Source organism: Anabrus simplex, chromosome 1 (genome assembly GCF_040414725.1).
Source record: "Anabrus simplex isolate iqAnaSimp1 chromosome 1, ASM4041472v1, whole genome shotgun sequence".
NCBI lineage: Eukaryota > Metazoa > Arthropoda > Insecta > Orthoptera > Tettigoniidae > Anabrus > Anabrus simplex.
The window spans coordinates 87,897,368-87,920,110 of NC_090265.1; the positions used below are offsets into that span (position 1 = coordinate 87,897,368).

Sequence of the window (22,743 nt, forward strand, 5' to 3'; positions counted from 1 at the left end):
TTGTCGTGTGTCGTGATTGGACTTTGTTTTTTTCTTAAAGTGCCATATAAGAACTTTGTTTTTTTTCTGAAGCATCTCATTGGAACTTAGTTTTTTCGCCAAGTGTCGCGATAAGACTTTATTATTTTCTTAAGGTGACATACTGGAACATTGTCATCGAAACTTTATTTTCTTCGAGTGTCGTGTTGGGACTTTAACATTTCGACACGTTGGAACTTTATTTTCTTCGAGTGTCGTGTTGGGACTTTAACATTTCGGCACATTGGAACTTTGTTATTTCTACACATTGGAACTTTGTTTTTTTTGAAGTGCCACATAAGGACTTACTTATTCGATGACGATTGAATTTTCACGTGTGTTGTGTATCACATTGAACTTACGCGAACTTATATTTTTGAATCAATTTCTGGAACATTGAACTTAGGGGACATTAAACATTACGTTTAATTGTGAAATATGCAATGCTTTCCAAGTGCTGCGCAGGGACTTATGTTTTGATTCTTAAAGACTGTGACAATTCGGAATACGCATATCGCATTTCCAGAAAGCCTAGAACTTTCCAGTATTTTGAGTGATCCATAATTTATGAAGTCAGACTTTTTCTTTCAAATATTACTTTCTTTAATGGCTATTCACTTCGCTTATTAATGCAACAGGACAGTTTCCGAGTGCTACTTATTCAGTTCATTGCCAATATGTTTTAAACCTTCAGAACTGTGCATTTAGGGCTGCAGTAACAGTAATCCTCTAGAACATCCTGACTTACAGTGAGCTTGCCTTATGAACTTGCATTTCTACCAGTACTTGTTCTTCGAGTGATTATTCTAAAACGTTTGTGCAGTAATCATAATTAAAAAAGTCATATCTGTTCAGACAGTGCCCTGAATGTGTGGAGTACCGTACAGGAAATTCAGGTGTGAATTACGTCTCGAATAGAACCCAGGAGCACGTACCAATCTTCGAGGCATTCCAGAACGTCCGGACATTCCAGAACGTCAAGACACTTCCAGAACCTCCAGACGTTCCAGAATTCCTCATCCGAGCAGGTGTGGTCCCTGCCCAGTCGATGTCCAGCACCATCCCAGGACTTGGAGGTACCAACCAGCCACGACATTTCCACGCTACTGTATGAAGGTGATATGAACTTGCTTTTGATGATCAATAAACTCAATTTATCAAAATAATCTCTCAATTTGATAACTATACCTCTCTCTGTACCAGCTCCAATGATAAAGCCACAACCGAGATTAAGCCTCATGCTCGTTAATCTAATATGAAGCGCCTTAAAGATATGAACACATTTTTACGGGTACAATATAAAATAAGAGTTTTGTCTGTACATTGCTCAGAATTTGAAAAGAACGGTATTTCTGTATCGGTCATGTCCACAGTAACAAGGAAATGCACTTTTTACTTTTCCGTACTGTGTCTGTCTGTCTGTCTGTCTGTCTGTCTGTCTGTCTGTCTGTCTGTCTGTATGTATGTACACGCATCACTAGAAAATGGCTGAAGAGAATTTAATGAAAATTGGTATGCAAAGTCGGGGAATAAGTCACTACAATCTAGGCCATAAACAATTTTATTCACGCTGATTGAAACGGTAGTTTAGGGGAAGGCCAAAAATTTCATGTTCAGATATTTTATTTGGGGTCCTATCTTAATAAAAATTGGTATGCAAATTCGGGGAATACGTCTCTATAATCTAGGCTATAAATATTTTTATTCATGCTGAGTGAAATGGTAGTTTAGGGGAAGGCCTACAACTTAATTCTTAATGATTTACATTATTAGTGGTCCTATCTCATAAAAATTGGTATGCAAAGTCAGAGAATGAGCCCCCACAATCTAGGCTATAAATCATTTAATTCAGGTTGGGTGAAATGGTAGTTTAGTGGAAGGCCTAATATGTAATTCTCAAATATTTATTTTGTTAATGGTCCTATCGATAAATACTTCATCACCAAAGATGTATAGAATTAAATTTCCGACCATTTATGTCTTATACATTTTTACCGTACCGGCTATTATAACACAGGTATTCATGAATTTGTATTTTTGTTGCTAAGTCCATATCAACGCCGAGCTACGAGGAAATGGGTTAACATAATTGAATGAAAATTGGTATATAGAGTCGGGGAATAAGAAACTACAGTCTAAGCTACAAACAATTTTATTCATCCTGGATGAAAGTGTAGTTTAGGGGAAGGCGCCTAAAATGTCATTTTTAAATACCTATGTTATTGGTCCTATTGAAAAGTACTACATAACAAAAGTTATAGAGAATACAATTTCCGGTCATTTATGTTTTATTCAGTTTTAACGTACAGACTATGATAAGAGTGGTATTTCAAAGTCGGAAGAAAACTAAATGTGAAGGCCTACAATATCGAAAGCGCATAACATTGAGCAACAACAACATTACATTGACCATTGTTTGTTGTGATGTTCTTTGTCTCTTATGCTGCCTCTCAACTCCGATAGATGGGATTACTGCTGCGTACCGAGTATAATAGCCTGACTGAATATTGGCGGGAAATAGCCGGGGAGTTAGAAAACTTTCTTCTTTAGCATGCCATTCCTCTGGTTCATAAATTTTCTGATACAGCTGGTATGTAACACACTGGTTCATCATAGTATTCCAGCTATTCGATCCCTACTCTGACACGCGGTTTCGAATGAGCAGTGGGCATACTTAAGGCAGAGGCTCACTTAGTAGTAGTAGTAGCAGCAGCAGCAGCAGCAGCAGCAGTAGTAGTAGTAGTAGTAGTAGTAGTAGTAGTAATAGTAGCAGTATGGCCTGGTCTAGAATAAAAATTAGGGCTATTCCAAATTATAGCACCACAATTCACTAAATAACTCAAAATTCAACCCTAAAAAGAGCCGTTTCTTAAGAAAAGCTTCTTCCTCTGGCTTGGAGGAAAAATTTGCCTCCAAGTCAGATAGATTTTTCCGCCGCCAGGGTAGTGAATTGATACTTTTCGACTGACGTCATTGTAATGTATGTTCATTTTAGTTGGGAAAACCACTAAGACAGTCGTTTTGAGGTTGTAAAAAAGGCAGGTGGAGAGTGTCTACCATTATAATGAAATCTCCCCAACCTGATTGTGACTGATGGTATGCAAGCGGGTCTACCATTGCAGTGAAAATTCTCTAACTCAGTCTTCATATGAGAAAAGATGTTTGGTGACTTTCCCGTTGCGTTTCTAGAGTATCGTTAAGAGCCATGGAATTTCATACAATCTTGCTCACAGCGTGTAAGCTACCTAACCTAGAAATCTGTATACATTGTATAATTCCGTAGTGAAGCACGGGTACATCAGCTTGTATGTCAGTATTGGTATGAAATAGCTGTAAGACATCATCAGTTTGGCTGGTTTTGGAATCATGTCATCGCTTAAAAGTGTTCAAACTTGTTGGTAGAATTCTGATCCCTTTTGCACTCTGTTTGTAATTTCCTTTCTGACCAAATTATCACTGGAGATTAAACTTCAAGGTAAGGAAAACTATCCACACACACTAGCGGGTAGTCTCCTAGTTTTACACTTGCTGGGCGCCCATCTCTGTTGACTACACCACTGTCTTGGTCTCGCTAATGTTGAGGTTATATTCCTGGAACTGGGATTTCCATACATTGAGTCTGGTCTGTACTTCCTCTTCTGTTTCAACCCAAATCATCATCATCATCATCATCATCATCATCATCATCATCAGCAAAGGCCACTGCATTCAGTTCACCAAACTTTTCCTTGACATTCTTCATTACAATGTCCTTTACAGTGATGAACAGTAGTGGGGACAGTGCACTTCCTTGCTGAACTCTCTTGGTCTCAAACCATGATTACCGATCTTCCCCAATTTGTACACAACTAGTACAGTCTTCGTACAACATCTGAATTTTCCTTACCACTCCTTCAGGCACATTTCTTCTCCTCAGGCACTCCCAGATCTTACCTCTTATAATGCTGTCATTTCTGTTATTAAGACATCTAATTTTAGTTACTTTTTCATAGAAATCTTAATGTACTTTTTTATCCAAGTGTATGCATATTTGTGTTGGTCTATTAATTGATTAAATAATCATTAATTTTAAAATTATTTAAATAGTGATAAGCACTCAGATTAGTTTTTAGTTATCCAAATTTTATTTCAATAATGATTTTAATGAATTTGAGTCTTAAGAGTTTATGAAAAATGTTGTAGTGAGTTATCAGGGTCCTTAAAACTAAAATGAATAGACTGAGAGATAGTGTGTTTTACTATCCACTAAGTATATAGAACTAGTATTTACTGTTAATCATAAGTTTACTCGACACAGGTTTTACTGATATAGATGTTAATTCCCATAGGAAACCTGAAATATTTGTCCCAAATGAGTAAATTTATAATACCAATATAATTGGTCCGTTACTGGACATTCTCATTCCTGGTTGTCAGTGAAGGCCACTGTGTAGGCTCCACGGTATGCACTAGCCATGCATCTTGGTTGGTGTGCTATTTACCAACTGATGAGCCCAACTTAGCACACTGGGGCGAAACGCTGGCAACCAGGAATGAGTTGGCTGGAGAATTTATAATGTCCAATAACATACGAGTTATATTTATGTACAGTTTTTACTTATACTCTTAACACATTCTCAAACACTAGTGCATTGAATTCCTGTCCTCACAGTTTCTTACAACGGAGTGTTGTTCCAGAACAGTTCACTGTAGCAAGTTTCATTGAACTTTGTGTTGTTGTCTGACAGACTCACTCCTGATGAATGAATTACTTGTCATAGATTCATAACCATCTCATACTGCTTACTTTCACTTGTGATGGATGCACTCAAGGCTGACTCACTCGAGAAATGACTGCAGACTAACTGGCATGCGCTAATTGTGCGCTTCATAAAATCTTGTAGAAATTTCTAGTAGTTCCTTATTTGAGATCATTCTGGGTGCCTGGTTCATTGTTAATCAGCTTGCAGCTCCTTCTAGAAGACTCCTCTTCGTGAGCCTCAACAAATCACCGGGGCTGTTGTTTTGCTCACTCCTGGCACTGTCCATAAAGTCACCTCTGTGTAGTGATTATATCTTACTGGCATTTTCGCGGGCTTCCCTGAGTTTGAATTCATTCATTCACAATGGTCCCTCCTTAAAGGTGCTTATCCCAAGTAGCTCCACGATAAGGCACAACATTATTGGTGGATGTGTTAGGTTTTGTCTAAAGGTTTTTATTATTATTTATAAGTCTGTACAGTAAAGGTTTTTTGCTGTTGGAAATAAGAATAACATTATGTGAGCTTGAATATTTTAAAGAATGTGTGTAATAGGGAGTCATAAATATACTCATCGATTTGACCTGTTATATTATTAGTAGTTCATGCCAGTTAATGGATAAGCACCCAATTAGATTAGTTTTGAGTTTTCCGAATTTTATTTGAATAATGATTTTAATGAATTATTTATTTTGTTTCAGCTGGTGATTTGTGCTGTTACCAATATATCCAGGATAATGTTGGTGCTTTATGTTGCCTTTTAGTTGATTGTGGGTATAGTTTCACCCATATTGTTCCTTATATTAAGGGTAAGAAACTGAAGCAAGGTATACGCCGCATTGATGTAGGTGGCAAAGTTCTGACAAACCATCTTAAGGAAATAATTTCATACAGGTATCTATGTAATATTTTTATAATTTTTTCTTGTGTACTGTAGCTAAGAAATACGTTTGTTACTGTAATGTAAACTAAAATATTGTAAACATCTAAAGAAAGGTTGCTTTTCTCTTTTACAACTTATTAGTGGTGGTGGTAATTGCTCTTTTCAGCTCTGATGATGTTGAAGGTACAAAACCATTCTCACGCTAGAATATTTTACATAGCACACAAATTTAGGCGAGTGATTCTAAAAACCCCACAAGAAGTTCCCTTGGAACAACTATTATTAACAAATAACGGCTGCCATTGTTGTCACTCACAATGCGCCTATGTACTTATTCGACCTTTCGTTTCAACTACACCTAAATTAAGACTAAACAGTTTAAGACACTCCTAACAAGTTTCCTTTCACACCTGTAAAATTCACCATTTGCATATTGAGAGCCAAATTTCTCGAACCTGGGACTTCAAGCAGATAACTTTTTCAGTTCACGACTACGCTCCTTAATGGGACCTCATTTGGTATCCCTCATACTGCTGGAATGTTTTTCCTAGCATTCCAAACCGTATAATTTTTGAATTCTGAAACCGTACCTCTGCTGCTAGACACTTGTCACAACTGGTGAGCATCAGACGTAATGGCGGAAATATAGTTATAGGCATTGGTGCGGGACTTTCGTATTCTATTTCCTTTGATTGCTCCCATGTAAATATGTTAATATAAATCTTAGTAATTTCTTTTCCTAACAGTTCTAATACTGCAGTGTGAAAGTTTCATGTTGAACCACTGCTACTAGTAGACGCCTTTACGTGCCTTACACAACTAGCAGTCAACAGCCAATGACTGATAAGTTGTAATACCTACTAATACTGAGTATTGTACCTTTGTCACAATTAATGATCAGCAGCCAACGGCTGATATTGTTGTTTTATGCATTGGTGCCGATTACTTGCATCTTCTTTCTTAGCCTGCTCCCATGTAAATATGTCAATATAAATCTTTGTAATTACATTTCCTAACATTTCAAATAGTGTAGTGTCAGAATTTCAAGTCGGTCCTCTGCTGATGGATGCTGTTATATGCCTTGCTCCTACTGTAAATATGTTAATATTAATTCGTAGTAATTATAATTTAAATATAAATCAGGTACCTGATTTAACCTTGAAGAGGTACAGTGACTGATGATGCCTTCTATGAAAGGCGATACATGTCTCGCATTCTGATGGTAATAATGATAAATTCCTAATGTTAGAAATTTTAATGTATTGTGTTACCGTGTTTTTGTGGTAGTTATGCGTGAAAGAAGGTGCGGGTGTGAACGGGTCTCAAGCTACGAAAGTAAAATTAATTTAAAATTTAACAAGGTTATATTTTCTTTTCAAAAACAAAGAAATAACAAGCATGGCAGGTACAAAGAACAAGTGAAAAGGAGTAGTTACAATATTTACAGGATTTGGGCTTCGCGCCCTGACTTCACAATGCTTGGGCAATCAGCTCAGTTTTACCCCAAACACAAGTTTCAACAGAGGGGCAGAAAACCCTATTCATGCCTAGGAGCCCTTGCTCCAAATTACACTGAAAAGCCTGCACGAGGCATACCACACTCAATTTTCAAAAAAGAGCCACTCGCTCTCAACTTTAAGCCTCTCAAAGGCCACACCAATCTCCACCTTCAAGTTGTCCTCACTGGACATAGACACAGGGGTAAAATACCCAACCTACTGAGGTCTATTAAATGAAAAGGGGTAATTACATGACCTCTAAAATAACAATTTGAGAGGAGGCGATCTGCACTCCTAATACACTTGTTATTTAAAACCTAATCTGGCTCTAGGCCACTAATGCAAGGGCTAATCCCATACTACAGAGGTGACTTAGGAAAGAATAATTTGTTTTACGTTAACGAAGAATAGGTTGAGAAAAAATAAGTTCACCTCAAAACAATATGATTGGGAGCTCGAGAGGGTTAAGCACTCTCTATCCCGATATGCAGTTTAAAAGATAGAATGGATACCAGTCTCTTTACATTTTACGGAAGGTTACATAATGGAAAAACTTCGGACCCGCCCCGAGAGTTAAACTGCTGAGCTAGCAAAGAAAGAAGTTATTAATTGGCCATTACCTTGTTGTTGACCGGTGCCGAAGAAAGAGGCGCTTCCCGCCCCCTGCTATGTACTTTACACACTGAAAGATGGAACAGAAGTGGCGCAGAGACCCTAAAATCAGCAGTTTATATACTCTTGCGGAAGGTTCTAGGCGTTAGGGGAATGAGAACACCCGCCCACAATCACTTTATTGGGTAGGATACAGCAGCATATTCAAGTTGGGGGGAAGATACCTATGATTGGTCAGAAATTAATAACAGAAGGTCGGGATTGGTTAAATGCAAAACAAGGGGAAAGAGAGGGGTATACAGCCAACTTAAACAATAACAGAAAGAAATTTAACAAGAAACAAACTTTTGAAATAAGAATTTTCTCCAAAAAATAGTTCTTTCACTCCGCACTAGGGTGCACTATTGTTGATCTTCATTAGTGTCCTCTAGAAGAGAAAGTTCACACTTCTTACTTCAAGCAAAACAAAAACACATCAAAAAAGACACAGTTCTAAAACTCCAAAATTTACAGGTAGTGACATCTTCTGTGAAAGTAGAAAATTAATACCGTCAATAAAGTTCAGACTTCCTCCAGCAGAGGAGTTTCAACTGGCGCACATTTTAAATTAGCGGTGTGGAGGTGTACCGCCCGGTACATATTGAATAGGTGATATTATTAATAAACTAATTAGCATCCTACAGTGTAATATGTGACATGCCGGGTCACCTTAATTTTAATATAAATAAATACTTGCTCGTACTCTTCTCCATAAGCAATATCTCATGGACACTAGGCTTCAAACTTATGGCTTGAAGACAGTAGTTGATAATTAATAATAATAATAATAATAATAATAATATGTAATGAGACTCTAAATACTCCCAGAGGTGGGGTGACAGAACACTTACCATTAAGTACACACTAACTTGGAAATTAAGGATCGTTAATAAGAATTTCTGCAATAACCAATTAAATAACTATTTATTTGGATGAAAAACGTGACAGCGCATGTACGAACTCTGAACTAATGGAAGCAAAGGAAAAATTGAATGAAATAAAATATTTAATAAACTGAACTGTTGCGTGGAGACTTGCAGTAATTTATGTCATTAGCTCACCATTTGTAGACTCTGTTATCTGGACACGATCCTGATGTTTGATGGACCTCTCGTGCTGGCGTCGTCATCTCTCGTTGTAGGTACCAGTCCTATTTCTGATTCGTGTATAGCTCACTAATTGAACAATGACTTTCCTGACTTAAAACACTTCATGCAATACTCCTTATATAAAGTTGTAATGAGTCCTAATTTTAATAGCAAAACCACCTTGGGTTAAATTCATGGAGAGAATACACTTGTATTCTTCTGCATTACAGAATTGTAGCGTAACTAAATACATAACAAAATTTCTCCTCTCCTACCAGTCAAAGCCGGTCTCTCATTGACTTTAACTCTCGTCATTGAGATAATTAGGTCTCAGTGAGAGTAATTTTGAGTAGTGCTCTACTCAGATGCGAAGTGAACTAAGTTAAGATCTTCAGCAGTTAGGACCTTCTCCGATGTCGAGACGTACAGTCCTCCTCCGATGTAATGATACAATAGATTAGAATTGACCCCTCTCCAGTTCTTGTCGTGGGTGAATATAGGCCCCAAAATCTCCTTCCATGTACCATATCACATGGTCCAGTAAGATCTGATGTACTATCTCTTCTCCTATCCATCATTGTATCTCCATCATTTTGTTCCACAACATCCATTCACATAGGTTAAACTTTCCCGGCCAATCAAAAAGTCATTTAGTGAACTTCGAAAAGTACGCGTAAACAAGGCTTTAACTGTCTCTTCAGAGTATGGAAGGGGTAAGGACTCTTGCAAGCTTGATAACATCTTTTTCCTGGTAATGGGCTAAAATTAGCATGGTAAGTCCGGTCACCTGACCTCGGCTACTGGAAATTTACTGCAAACTATTAATACGAGTGATGTTGTAATACCTTACTCAAGGTCGTTCGTTCAGAATACGTTTTAGCCGTGATACAAAGAAATGTTATGATGATGTGAAGTGGATGACTAAAAACCCTATATATAAACATAATAATTAAAAATGACCTACCACTGATTAAATATATGCATCTTTCCAATTAATTACACAGTTTTATAATTTTGTACATGCTGTGATGTTCCAAACATCACAATGAAATGGAAATCTCAGATGATTCCTCAGAGATAGTCCGTGGTGGTACAGTGCACACAACCCATAGTATGAGATCCCATGAGAAAATGAGAATGTAAATACAAAGGTACTCCACATGGTAAATAAGTGTCACCACACAGTGTAATAAGATGATAACAGAAATGTTTGGGAAGAGTGGACAGATATATTTGCATCAAGTGGACGCAAACATAGCAAACATATCTTGTAATTTCTTCCCTGGTGAGGAAGGTGTCGCAACGCGTCCCCTTTCATGTCTCAGTGCCGAGCGAACGGACTCGAGCGAGTCTCGAATCCGCGACCTCCGACACCAGAGATAGGGAGTATCAATTTAGAGTTTATATGATCATGTAACAGTGGCAAGAAGTTATAGTGCTTTGAATGTTTGAGTGATAATTTTTATTAAGTGAAAAATTATAAGTGTTCAAAGCATAAGATTTCATACAAGTTTTACTTGAGGCAAGCTGGTGCAACGCAAGTTAGTGCGTGTGTAATGTTTTGAAATAGCCAACAACACGGCGTCAGTGCAAACAGAAACACAGTAGCAAGTTCTGAAAGTGTTTCTAGAAGCCAGTAGAAGGAAATATTGCATAGATTTTTGGCATGGTAAGAAGCCAGTCGTTCGAGTAGATTCCATGACACTCCCCCATCAGTTAATGGAAGGAACACGTGAGCCAATATCGTGACTTAAAAACGACATATTTCTGGATGCGTAGAGGGGAAATGCTTCGAGAAGCCTCGAACTGGAAGTATATGGGGAAGTTCTTGGACAGACCGGGGAGAATCTAGGCAGCCACCATGAGAGGAGCGTGTATGAATGTAAACCATAGCAGTAAGCCGCAGAATAATTATATGTGGCTAGGCAAATTCAATACAACTGACAATCAATACTGATCTGCATTTAGGACAGTCGTCCAGGTGGCAGATTCCCTATCTGTTGTTTTCCTAGCCTTTTCTTAAATGATTTCAAGAAATTGGGTATTTATTGAACATCTCCCCTTCCTATAAACGAATATTTGCCCCAATTTGTCCTCTTGAATTCCAATTTTATCTTCATGTTGTGATCTTTCCTACTTTTAAAGATACCACTCAAACTTATTCGTTTACTAATGTCATTGCACGCCATTTCTCCATTGACAGCTCGGAACGTAACACTTAGACGAGCAGCTCGTCTTCTTTCTCCCAAGTCTTCCTAGCCCAAACTTTGCAACATTTTTGTAACACTACTCTTTTGTCGGAAATCACCCAGAACAAATCGAGCTGCTTTTCTTTAGATTTTTTCCAGTTCTTGAATCAAGTAATCCTGGTGAGGTCCCATATACTGGAACCATATTCTACTTGGGGTCTTACTAGAGACTTATATGCCCTCTCCTTTACATCTTTACTACAACCCTTAAACACCCTCACAACCATGTGCAGAGATCTGTACCCTTTATTTACAATCCCATTTATGTGATTACCGCTATGAAGATCTTTCCTTATATTAACACCTAGATTACTTATAGTGATTCCCATAAGAAACTTTAACCCCATCAACACAGTAATTAAAACTCAAGAGGATTTTTCCTATTTGTGCATAAAGAAGAACTTAATGACTTAATGACAGTCAAAGTATTCTAAATACCTTGAATACTTTAGACCCAAACATTAAATTCACAGCAGAAGAAGAAGAAGAAGGTACACTCAATTTTCCAGATATTCAAACAATTCGGATAAACAACCATTTCCAGTTTAAAATACACAGAAAACCCACTTTTACACCGACTACAATTAAAAGCGATTCTTTACATCCCACTTCACAAAAGAAATCCGCCTACTACAGTTTCGCCAACAGGGCCTTTGAAATCCCGTTAACAGATACAGACAAAGAAGGAACTATCTTTCATTCGTCAACAAGCCTTACATAACGGTTTCAGTTTGAAATTCATTAACAAAATCATTACTAAGTGCAAATATCAACAACAAATTAAACTAAAGCAACAATCGGAGAATGCAAAAAAATACGTCAAATTTACCTTTAATAACCCGAGGATTTATGAAATCACGAATCCGAAGAGCAATTCTCGGAAGTTAAACAGTCGACACGGCCTTTTAACCACGAGAATATCACTCAAGGAAGTTATTAAATATAAACAATAAATACATGAAGACTGGTGCATATGACATAAACTTTCATTCAAGCACAAGTGTTTTTGAATAAGTGCCTTACCATAGACACTTTAGAATATTTTAAAGTATGTTTATTAAAAACAAAGTGTTTGACATCACCACAGACGCGAATTTTAATTAAGTTATTATTTTTCTCGCAAATGCCTGAAGATTATTACAAACACAAACTTTTTATTCACGCCACCTAATGTTATCAAAAAGAATTTTACCATAGTCGCGTTTAAATATTTTAAATATGTTTTTCATCATTTAAGTCTTTAAACACAATTGTAAACGATACTGTAATTTAAGTATCATTCACAATAATCTCCTTACCCCCCCCCCACATCTTCCATTTCATTTAAAGCATTTAGTACAATAATTTTTGGATTCCCATGGGATATAGTTTTAAGATCCAATGTGCTTGCTTTTAAATGTTATCATCTAAGATTTTTTTTATATACAGCTGAAGATGACCACTAAGTGGTCGAAACATGTACTGTGTTTGTTAATGTATTTTTAAGTTTGCCAAAGGCAAAAGAAATGAAGTATCGATTAGGTGGCTTTTAGATTAATTTGTTGATTATACTCATCGATACGGCCATGAAGTGGACAGTTTGCAAGCATTGTCACGTCACGGCCAGAACTTGCGTTCAGCAAGCAAGGCGACAACGTCTCGAGCTCGACGCAAGGGAGATGACCTGCTATGACGCACCGATCATGTGTACAGCACGGGATAGCCTGGAAACGACTGGAACACATTTTACTATATTTTGTTCTTGATAAGATATCGAATAATGAAATATGTCATATTGTAGCCCATCATTTGAAGGCCAACGTATTCAAATTTCAAATAAATCGGCCTAGGGATTTGCAAGTAATTTGACCTTAAAGGAAATCAATTCTGCCACGAGGAGGTTGAGTCATACTTGGCCGGATCGTATAAAAGGACAAGGGTTTGCCAAATAAAGACAGTTCACAAGTCGCAGCAGAAAGGAGAACATGCTGTCATGTCAAGTGTCTTCATCGAGGCTCGTACTTAGTCATCGCCTAGTTGCTTTCTCCCCACACCGACGCAGTGGCCTAGGTTTGGGCTAGCTCCTTGGAATGTGGGAACCAACAGTTGTGTAAATTATTTCCATCGTTATTTTTTGTTTCACTAAAGGTCTTTAACTGTCTGAATTTTCCATGAGAGTATAATTGAATATTAACACCTTATAATTGATGCTGTTGTCATAAGAGGAAAACATATTTTTACTCATAGTGATCAAAGGTCAAATAAATTAAAACTACACAAGATTGTTAAACAATCTGACTGGAAATCATTCAGTGAGTTGAATGGTGACAAAGTATACACTTTCCTTGATGCACCACACTTGCTGAAACATGAAATGTAACACTTAGAACACCATAACATACTTGTAAAAATGGACAATTAGAAGTGGAATGACATGTTCCGTTCTGCAAGAACATCATCAGATTCTATAAATCACTCTTAACCATTTGTTTATATATTATTATTATTAAATGAAAAGTGCACAATGTGCAAAAACAGTTTTTGTACAGATGGTCAACTATGCTAATGCCATTCTTATTATTGAGGTTGTCCTCATTTTGCAGTTTTGTGCATGGTATCTTTCACAACGATTGTTGCACAGGTTACATATACAGTCTTCGTTCGGCTGGTGGAAGTTTTTGGTTTGGCAGAATCTGTGGTGAAATCCATGAGTGGCGCAACGTGTAATTACGTATTACAAGTTGTCCATTTCATGACCGTATCGATGTTTAATCAAGAAGTAAGTATAAATAACCACCTAATCGATACTTTATTAATGCCTCAGGCAAAATTGAATAAAATTAAAACTTACAGGACATGTTTCGACCACTTAGTGGTCCTCTTCAGCTGTATAAATAAAGAACTGAAAAGAAAAACATTGACAATAAGCACAAATAAAAGTTCTTTGGAGACTCCTTTGATAAAAATGGAGGTCGTCAGAATAGGTCATCTTGCCTTTCGTTCTTGTTTGGAAAAGATGTTTATTCTAGACAGCGCAGAATAAACATCTTTTCCAAACAAGAACGAAAGGCAAGATGACCTATTCTGACGACCTCCATTTTTATCAAAGGAGTCTCCAAAGAACTTTTATTTGTGCTTATTGTCAATGTTTTTCTTTTCAGTTCTTTATTTATACAGCTGAAGAGGACCACTAAGTGGTCGAAACATGTCCTGTAAGTTTTAATTTTATTCAATTTTGCCTGAGGCATTAATAAAGTATCGATTAGGTGGTTATTTATACTTACTTCTTGTGTAATTACGTGCCGTAGCTCGTAATTTGCTTGCTTCCACTCTTCTGTCATTATGACGTCCGTGGAATAGAAGTCGGACCAAATAGCATTTCGTTTCTCGTTTAAAGTTTGGCATGCATTCTCGTAGGGCTTGGTGTTTGGTAGACAAAACTGTGTTTTGATATCGTCAATGAAGTAGTCCTCTTTGGTTAGAACATATGTTAACCTTGAAGGGGCTGACTTCCCAATGCCTAGAATTCTCTTGAGATATTGGGCCTTGACTTTTTCTGTTGTCATCAGGTTGCTGATTGTGAGTTTTTCCCAGGTGATGCTAATCCCATAGGTTGCTATTGGTGATATGGCTGCCCTGAACAGTAACATTGCTGTACCCAATGATATTTGTTGAGGTTGTTGAATGTTGTAGATGGCTTTTATTGCTGCGGCTGCTCTTTCTTTATTATTATTCTTTCTTTGACATGGATATTGTAGGATGTTAGAGTAGTTTGGAGGGTGACTCCAAGGTACTTGAATTTCGGCACTACGTCTAGAGGTTTGTTGTGCATGGTTATTGTATTTTTAGGTGCATGTTTTCCTCCTTTCCTCAAGGTCATTTGTTTAGTTTTGTTATGGTTTATTTGCAAACCGTTTCTTTCTGCCCATGATGTGAGCCTATTGAGGACCTTTTGGAGTTCTTCTATGTTCTTCGAGCCTATTGCCATATCATCTGCGTAAAGTATAAGCAATGCTGAGGTATCTGTGATTATTTCTGTGATGTCTGCTGTCATGATGTTGAATAAAATTGAGCTGATTGGGTCACCTTGTAGGACTCCGTTTGTTTGGGTTACTTTTTTTTTTTTTTTTTGCTAGTTGCTTTACGTCGCACCGACACAGATAGGTCTTATGGCGACGATGGGACAGGGAAGGGCTAGGAGTGGGAAGGAAGCGGCCGTGGCCTTAATGAAGGTACAGCCCCAGCATTTGCCTGGTGTGAAAATGGGAAACCATGGAAAACCATTTTCAGGGCTGCCGAAGGTGTGGTTCGAACCTACTATCTCCCGAATACTGGATACTGGCCGCACTTAAGCGACTGCAGCTATCGAGCTCGGTGGGTTACATTTTTGGATAGGGTTATGTTGTCTGATATTTGGACATAGTTATATTTGAGGATATTCAAGATTATGATTGCTATCGGATGTGTAACCCCTATTAGGTAATTGAGTTTCCGGACGAGTGTTGCTCTATCAACAAGGTCAAAAGCCTTACGATAGTCTACGAAGACTACAAAATATTTCTTTCCCGGATGCCTCAATGTATCTTGGACTTGGACTTGTTCTATTAGGTATTTTACGGCATGTAGTGCGCTTCTTCCCTTTCGGAAGCCGAATTGATTTTCTGGTATCTGGGAGTCTATTTCTTCTGCAAGCCTGATTGTTAAGATTTTCATGAAGATTTTGAATGATGTATTTTCGAGGGCTATACCTCGATATGAATCAGGATTTGTTTATATATGCAGTATTGTTTATGTTGCCATAAACTATTGTGAATGGTTGTAAATTATTGTAAAATGGTGATAGTATGAACTATTAAGATAAATTGGAAGTAGAAGTCTACTGTTAGTACTTAAGAAATTTTGAGAAAGTTTTCTCTTCTTTTCTGACCAGCCTCTACAGTGCTAAATGTTGGACTTAATTCCAATTTAGTTGCTTCTACTTGTGGTTTTTTAATATATTTGTTTGTAAGGGGTGCAAGGGAAGGATACCTTCTTTGTTCTGTGGGGACATGGGAGTGCTCTCCTGACTGTTATTAAATTGTACTGTTGTGTGCTAGTATGAATGCATGGTAATAGTTTTGGAGGGAATAAATGTGTAGTAAACAACTATTTATTTTTAGTGATAAAATATAACCTACATAATGTTCTGAGTTTTGAGCCACTTCATTGACTTTAGTACAGTGCAAATATATCTTGACCCACATTTTACTCGTACTTAGCATCAATGTAACCTCCTTCAGTGGGATATCTTAAGAGCTGTTGTGTGATCAACATGATGATGAGGTTATTCTTGATTGCATACCAAAATCATTGCAAATGTTTTTAATATCACATATTACGAGGAATATGAAGAAATGGTATGGTTGTGATAGTTCCACGACTTAAGGATATTTATTGAATATCTCTTTGTGTTCCAGGCAACTTCATGTCATGGATGAGACTTATGTAATGAATCAAGCTAAGGAAGATGCATGTTTCGTTTCTCAGAATTTCTACCAGGATATGGAAGTAGCAAAGAAGCGAGGAGCTGAAAATACTATTGCTCGTGATTATGTTTTGCCTGATTACACTACCATTCGTAGAGGTTATGTTCGAGATCCCAATGCAAATTCTGAAGGAGATATTGGAGAACAGGTATGTTAATACAATTTTGGAAATAACGCCTCAACATTTCTATATTGTAGGTAATACAAGGTGCGTTCCATAAATAATGCGACCAAATTAATAAAAAATCATTTATTGAAGATATTCTTACAAATAATCAAAAATCTTCAAAATAGCACCCTCTTGCATCGATACACTTCTGGAGGCGGTGTTTCCATGCCTGAAAGGCATCCTGGAAGGCCTTTTCTGGAATGTCCTTTAAGCCGATGTAACATGCGCCTGGATTCTTTCAATCGTGTCCCAATGTTTTCCTTTCATGACTCCTTTTAACCGAGGAAACAAAAAAAAAAGTCAGCGGGAGCCAGGTCAGGACTGTAGGGAGGCTGGGGAACCACTGGGGTGTTGGTCCTGGCCAGGAAGTCGTTGACAATGAAGGCGCTGTGACTCGGCGCGTTGTCGTGATGAACTTTCTACGTGTCCTTGACGTCGCTTCGGCAGCGCGAGACCCTCCTTTTCAGTCTTTTGAGCACTTCCAAGTAGAAAGCTGAGTTCACTGTAGTCCCGGTAGGTACGAATTCGTGGTGGACAATGCCTCTGACATCAAAGAAGACAATGAGCATAGTTTTGATCCTGGATTTGCTCATGTGTGCCTTCTTGGGACGGGGCGACGATGGGGTGTGCCACTCTGAACTCTGCCTTTTTGTCTCAGGGTCGTACTCAAAAATCCATGTCTCATCACCAGTGATAACTGAGTTTAAAAATTAGGATCATTTTCACACATTTCCAACATTTCTTGGCACCGTAGCACTCGCATGTCCTTTTGTTCGTCGGTCAACACTTTTGGGACCAGTTTGACACACACCTTTCTCATGTTCAAATCTTCGGTCACAATGTGGAAAATGGTTCTTTTGTGCTATCAATTGAAGGCTCAGCCATCTGTCAGAGTTTAAACAGTCGCGCACACGCGTCACATTTTCGTCGACTCGTGAGGTTGATGGCCGTCCACTGCGAAGTTCGTCGGTGATCTCTTCTCGGCCCTCCATGAACGACTTGTGCCATTGGAAAACTTGTAATTTGGACAAGCAATCAGTCCGAAAGGCCTGCTGAAGTAATGGAAACATTTCGGTTGCGGACTTCCCAAGTTTAACGCAAAATTTGATAGCGTACCGTTGCTCTACAGAACGATCCATTGTGCCGTGTTTCATGAACTCAAAACGGGCTTGACGGAAACTCACGTCCTGACTCTCCGGCAGCTCGCTGCCGAATGAGACAAAAAGCGTTTGAGGCTAACACCCCCCTCCACCTAGCCCAGCAGGTTAGAACACGCTGCGGTGTACAGTTGCGTCAGAAAAAAATTGGTCTCATTACTTCTGGAACGCACGTTGTATACAGTATTTACTTGCCTATAACACCCCCTTTACCCCCACTAATTTTCAACTTCAAAAATAGGGGAGGGTGTAATAGGTAATAGGATAGGTAAGCATGGTTTACAAGAGAAAGAAAAAGGATAGCTAGCATCTTTAAGTCAACCCACAAATAGTTTTTTGAAGCTATGTACTTTATGAAACAGATGATATTAACATCTTTAAACAGGTTTTTAACAGCTGCCTCCTTCATTACCACAGCTGATTCATCACATGACTAAACACTGCATCTGCGCTACAACCACGTAGCGCAATGTGGAATTCAAGCCCGTGCAGCAATGCTATGTCTGATGCGAAAAAGTGGTGAAATTTAATCAATTTGTCTGTATAATCTGATGGAAGCTGCTGGCACATTAATTTTCTTCTCTGCAAACTTAGTCCATTCTGGTGTATAAAGGATTCTGTCCAGCCTCTATTCAGCTTTAAAATCTTTCCACACAATACCAAGACGTGATGGAATTTCATGCCCTTTAAACTACATCATTTTGTGATTTACAGTGTTAGATGTAATGAAGTTCATTTTTAACATCCATATTGTTGTAATACTCTAGTCAAATTGAGAATTGTCCACCCTTTTCAATACTAGAATATTGTTACCTTTTTAAAAGATACACTTTTAACTGTTCTAAATTAAAAGAACATGTTCCATCCCTCATTGGGAGATCTTCAACTTACAAAATATACAAAAGCATAACAAAATACATGACAAATATTTGACAAGTAAACACACTAAATATAATTTTAAAAGTTTTTGAAACATTGCATATTAATAACACTATAGTTTAATTCTAATTTTCAACTTCAGAAAGACGGTATGGTATAATAGGTGGAAATTTCCCGTAATATGGGATAGGTTAGCATGGTTTAGAAGAGAAAAAGGAGCATCTAGCATCTTTAAATCAACACACAAAATATAACCTGAGATATCATCACCACAAGATGCAATATTCGAGAACTGTACGTTATAAAAGAAGTCTATAGTGTTAATATACAATGTTCCATGAACTTTGAAATTAATTTTAGCGTGTTTACTTGTTAACTATTTGCCGGGTATACATTTGTATCTTGTATAAGGTTAAAGGAATATTTCTTTTAAACTGATAATATAATATTCTAGTACTGAAAAGGGTTGACTCTTCTCAGTTTGACTTTATTTACAATATTGCCATTGAGTGATACGAATAAAAATGAGATGTATCACGTGAGACAGATCTCGGATGAGGATTGAGACGGAAGTCACTCGTGAGATAGATCTCTCCATGTATATGAATAAAGTTCGTTTTCGGCTAACGAGATGTATCTCCTTCCGCTTGAGATGTATCTCGCATGCTGACTCTGGTATCTGTCAGCTAACACTGCAGCAGTATAAACAAACATCATTTAACAAGAGAAGAATTTTAAGTGTTCATGCTCTGGCTACGTCTTTTAAATTTCTTCTGACTATTTCAAAATGATGGCGATGGAGGAAGGAAGTAAAGAATTTCAAGCTTTTATAAAAATTGAGATCGTACAAGAGTGAAGAAAATATGTAATTACAGTAGTCCACCATGGTCAGTACATTTAGTGTTTAGTAAAAACACATTAGATGCATGTTTTGGCCCTATTGGGTCTTCTTCAGCCTTGAAAGGGAAATATAGAAATATTCTAGAAAAACACCACACTGAAAGTCCATAAGAAAGAATTGGTCTTGAAACGCTTTAATTTGTTGTAACGTAAAAACACAAATGTAACAAAAAAATCATATCGAAGAGTATATAAAAACACTTATTCTTGAAGTAAGTCTGGATGAAAAGTTTCTCATCATCATCATCATCATCATTTCCCTTTATCCAGCTGTAGCCGTGTAGGGGCAAATATGGTTCCTCTCCACTTTCTTCGGTCTTTCCACCACTCCTCCTCCAACACTGTGTCCCAGTCCAGGTTTCTTTCTATAATGCTGTGTTGGATGGTATCCTTTCATCTCAGTCGTGGTCGTCCACGGCCTCTCCTTCCTTGGATTTGCATTTCCATCACCTTTTTTGGCATTCTTTCGTCGTTCATTCGCTTTATGTGCCCAAACCATCTTAGTCGGCTCTTCTCTATTCTATCATTCATTTTTTCCACTCCAATTTCTTCCCGGATTTTCTCATTCCTTATTTTGTCTCTTCTGCTCTTTCTGTATCATACTCCTCAAGAATTTCATTTCGGCCGCCTGTATTCGACTCTCATCCTTCTTTGTCATTGTCGAAGTTTCTGCTCCGTAAGTTGTTACGGGTACGTAATACATCTTGTACGTAGTATCCTTTGCTTCCATTGGCACATCTTTGTCCCATAACATATTTCTTACACTATGATAGAAACAACTTCCAGCTTGAATCCTTTTACTAATCTCAGCATCCAGTCGAGCATTCTCCATTAATTCACTCCCCAGGTATTTAAACGTTTCCACTACTTCCAGGTGCTTGTCTGCAAGTCTAACCTGACCTTTCCCTTCTTTCTCCCCTCTAGTCATAACAAGAGTTTTACTCTTTTCTACACTTATTTTCAATCCACATTCTTCAATCTTCCCATTCACCACATTCAACTGTTCTTGAACCTTCATGTCGTCTTCTCCCCAAATCACAATATCATCTGCAAATAACATCATGTTCATTTCTCTTCCTCCATATGCTGCTTTTGCTGTTCTCATGATGTCATCCATGACTAATGTAAACAGGATTGGTGATAGAACACTTCCCTGTCTCAGCCCACTAGTTATTTTGAACCAACTTGTCCTGCCAACTTGTGTTTGCACGCAACTACAACATTCCTTATACAATGCCATGATCATTTTTATTAATCCCTGTCCAATTCCTTTTTGCACCAGACTGTCCCAAACTTTCGTCCCAGGGACACTGTCATATGCCTTTTCAATATCAATGAATGTCATCACCATATCATTCTCGTACTCCCAATGCTTTTCCATTAGTTGTCTCATAATGAAAATGGGTTCTATTGTTGACCTTCCACTTCTGAAACCAAACTGATTTTCCTGTATCTGCTTCTCAATCCTCAACCTTATTCTACTTTCCAGTATCCTTTCCATTATCTTAGCAACATGGGATATTAGAGTAATTCCCCTGTAGTTCTTCAAAACTTTCTTATCACCTTTCTTGAAAATTGGGATGATTATTCCTTTTCGCCAATCCTCAGGGACCTCCTTATTCTCCCAGACATTCCTGAGAACCTGATATGTCCACTACAGGCCTACAGCTCCAGCTGCCTTTATCATCTCCACTGAAATTTCATCTATTCCAGCAGTTTTTCCATTCTTCATCTTTCTTACTGCCATTTCAATTTCATTCATTGTAATTTCTTTATCCATTTCTTCGTCAACTAATTGCCTTTCCTGGTCGTCCATTGAATGACTGTCATCCGTTCTTATGTTCAGCAGCTTCTGAAAATATTCTCTCCATCTATTTCTTATTTCTTCTGGCTTTGTTAAAATTATGCCACCTTCATCCCTCACAAATCTGGTGTTTACTTGATCTCTCTTTTTGTTTCTTAAGATACCATACAGTAATTTCTTGCTGTCCTGTGTATCATCTCTCAATGTCTGTGTAAATAAGGCCCAGCTTTTCCTCTTTTCTATCTCCACTACTTTCTTGGCCAAATTCTTTGCCTCCACATATTTTCTTCTACTTTCTTCAGTCTTAGATGTTTTCCATGCTTTCCATGCCATTTTCTTTTCCTTCACTTTAATCTTTACCCTATCATTCCACCAGTGTGTTTCTTTGTCTTTCACATTTCCTGATGTTCTACCACACACCTTTTCTGCACATCCAACCAGTGCTTCCTTAAATCTTTTCCATTCCTCAACATTCCCCACCTCTGTCCTGGGTACCAAGGGTATTATTTCCCTTTGAAATTCTTCTTGTATGCTTTTCTCCTTCAACTTCCATACTTTAATTCATTCTCTCTTCTTAATTGGGGTTTTTCAATCTTTCCAACTTTCAATTTTCCTATCACAACTCTATGATCTCCACCAAAGGCTTCTTCAGGCATGGCTGTTATATCTACAAGGTTCTTCCGGTGTTCTTTCTCTATGATTATATAATGAATCATGGTCTTTGTTCGTCTGTCTCCTCAGCCATACCTTGTAATCTTCTGACTGTTCTTCTTCCTCACCTTCTGGATTTACTTTTCCATATCCAAAGGGCCCTACAACATCTTCCTTTCCTTGTCTTTCCATTCCAACTTGTGCATTTAGATCTCCCATCAATAGTACTTCCTTATCTTCTATCTCTCTCTCCACTTCCTCTAAGAAGTCCTCAAGATGTTAATCTATGCAACCAGTTTGTGGGGCATACAACTGAAATAGATCTTTCACGCCATTTTCAAACTGGAGTCTCATCATCATCATCATCATCCTATCACTGACGTACTTTGTATATTCCAGATATTCTTGGATTTCTCTTCTAAGTATGATGGTCACTGCATTTTTTGCTTCACGTCCTCCGCTGTAATACAGCCTGTATCCTTCTCTCAGAGGGATCTCCCCTGTACCCCTCTTCTTGGTCTCGCACAGTCCAAGTATGGCTATATATTTTTC

The 22,743-nt window shown here is 37.9% G+C and overlaps 1 protein-coding gene across 1 annotated transcript in view; it reads left to right on the plus strand.

The window, feature by feature from the left end:
- Arp6 (Actin-related protein 6) overlaps positions 1-22,743 on the plus strand; it is an 86,341-nt gene that overhangs the window by 23,773 nt on the left and 39,825 nt on the right. The window contains exons 4-5 of the mRNA XM_067138843.2: positions 5,459-5,651; positions 16,563-16,779. Coding sequence (XP_066994944.1) covers positions 5,459-5,651; positions 16,563-16,779 — 410 coding nt within the window. The remainder of the gene's footprint in view (positions 1-5,458; positions 5,652-16,562; positions 16,780-22,743) is intronic.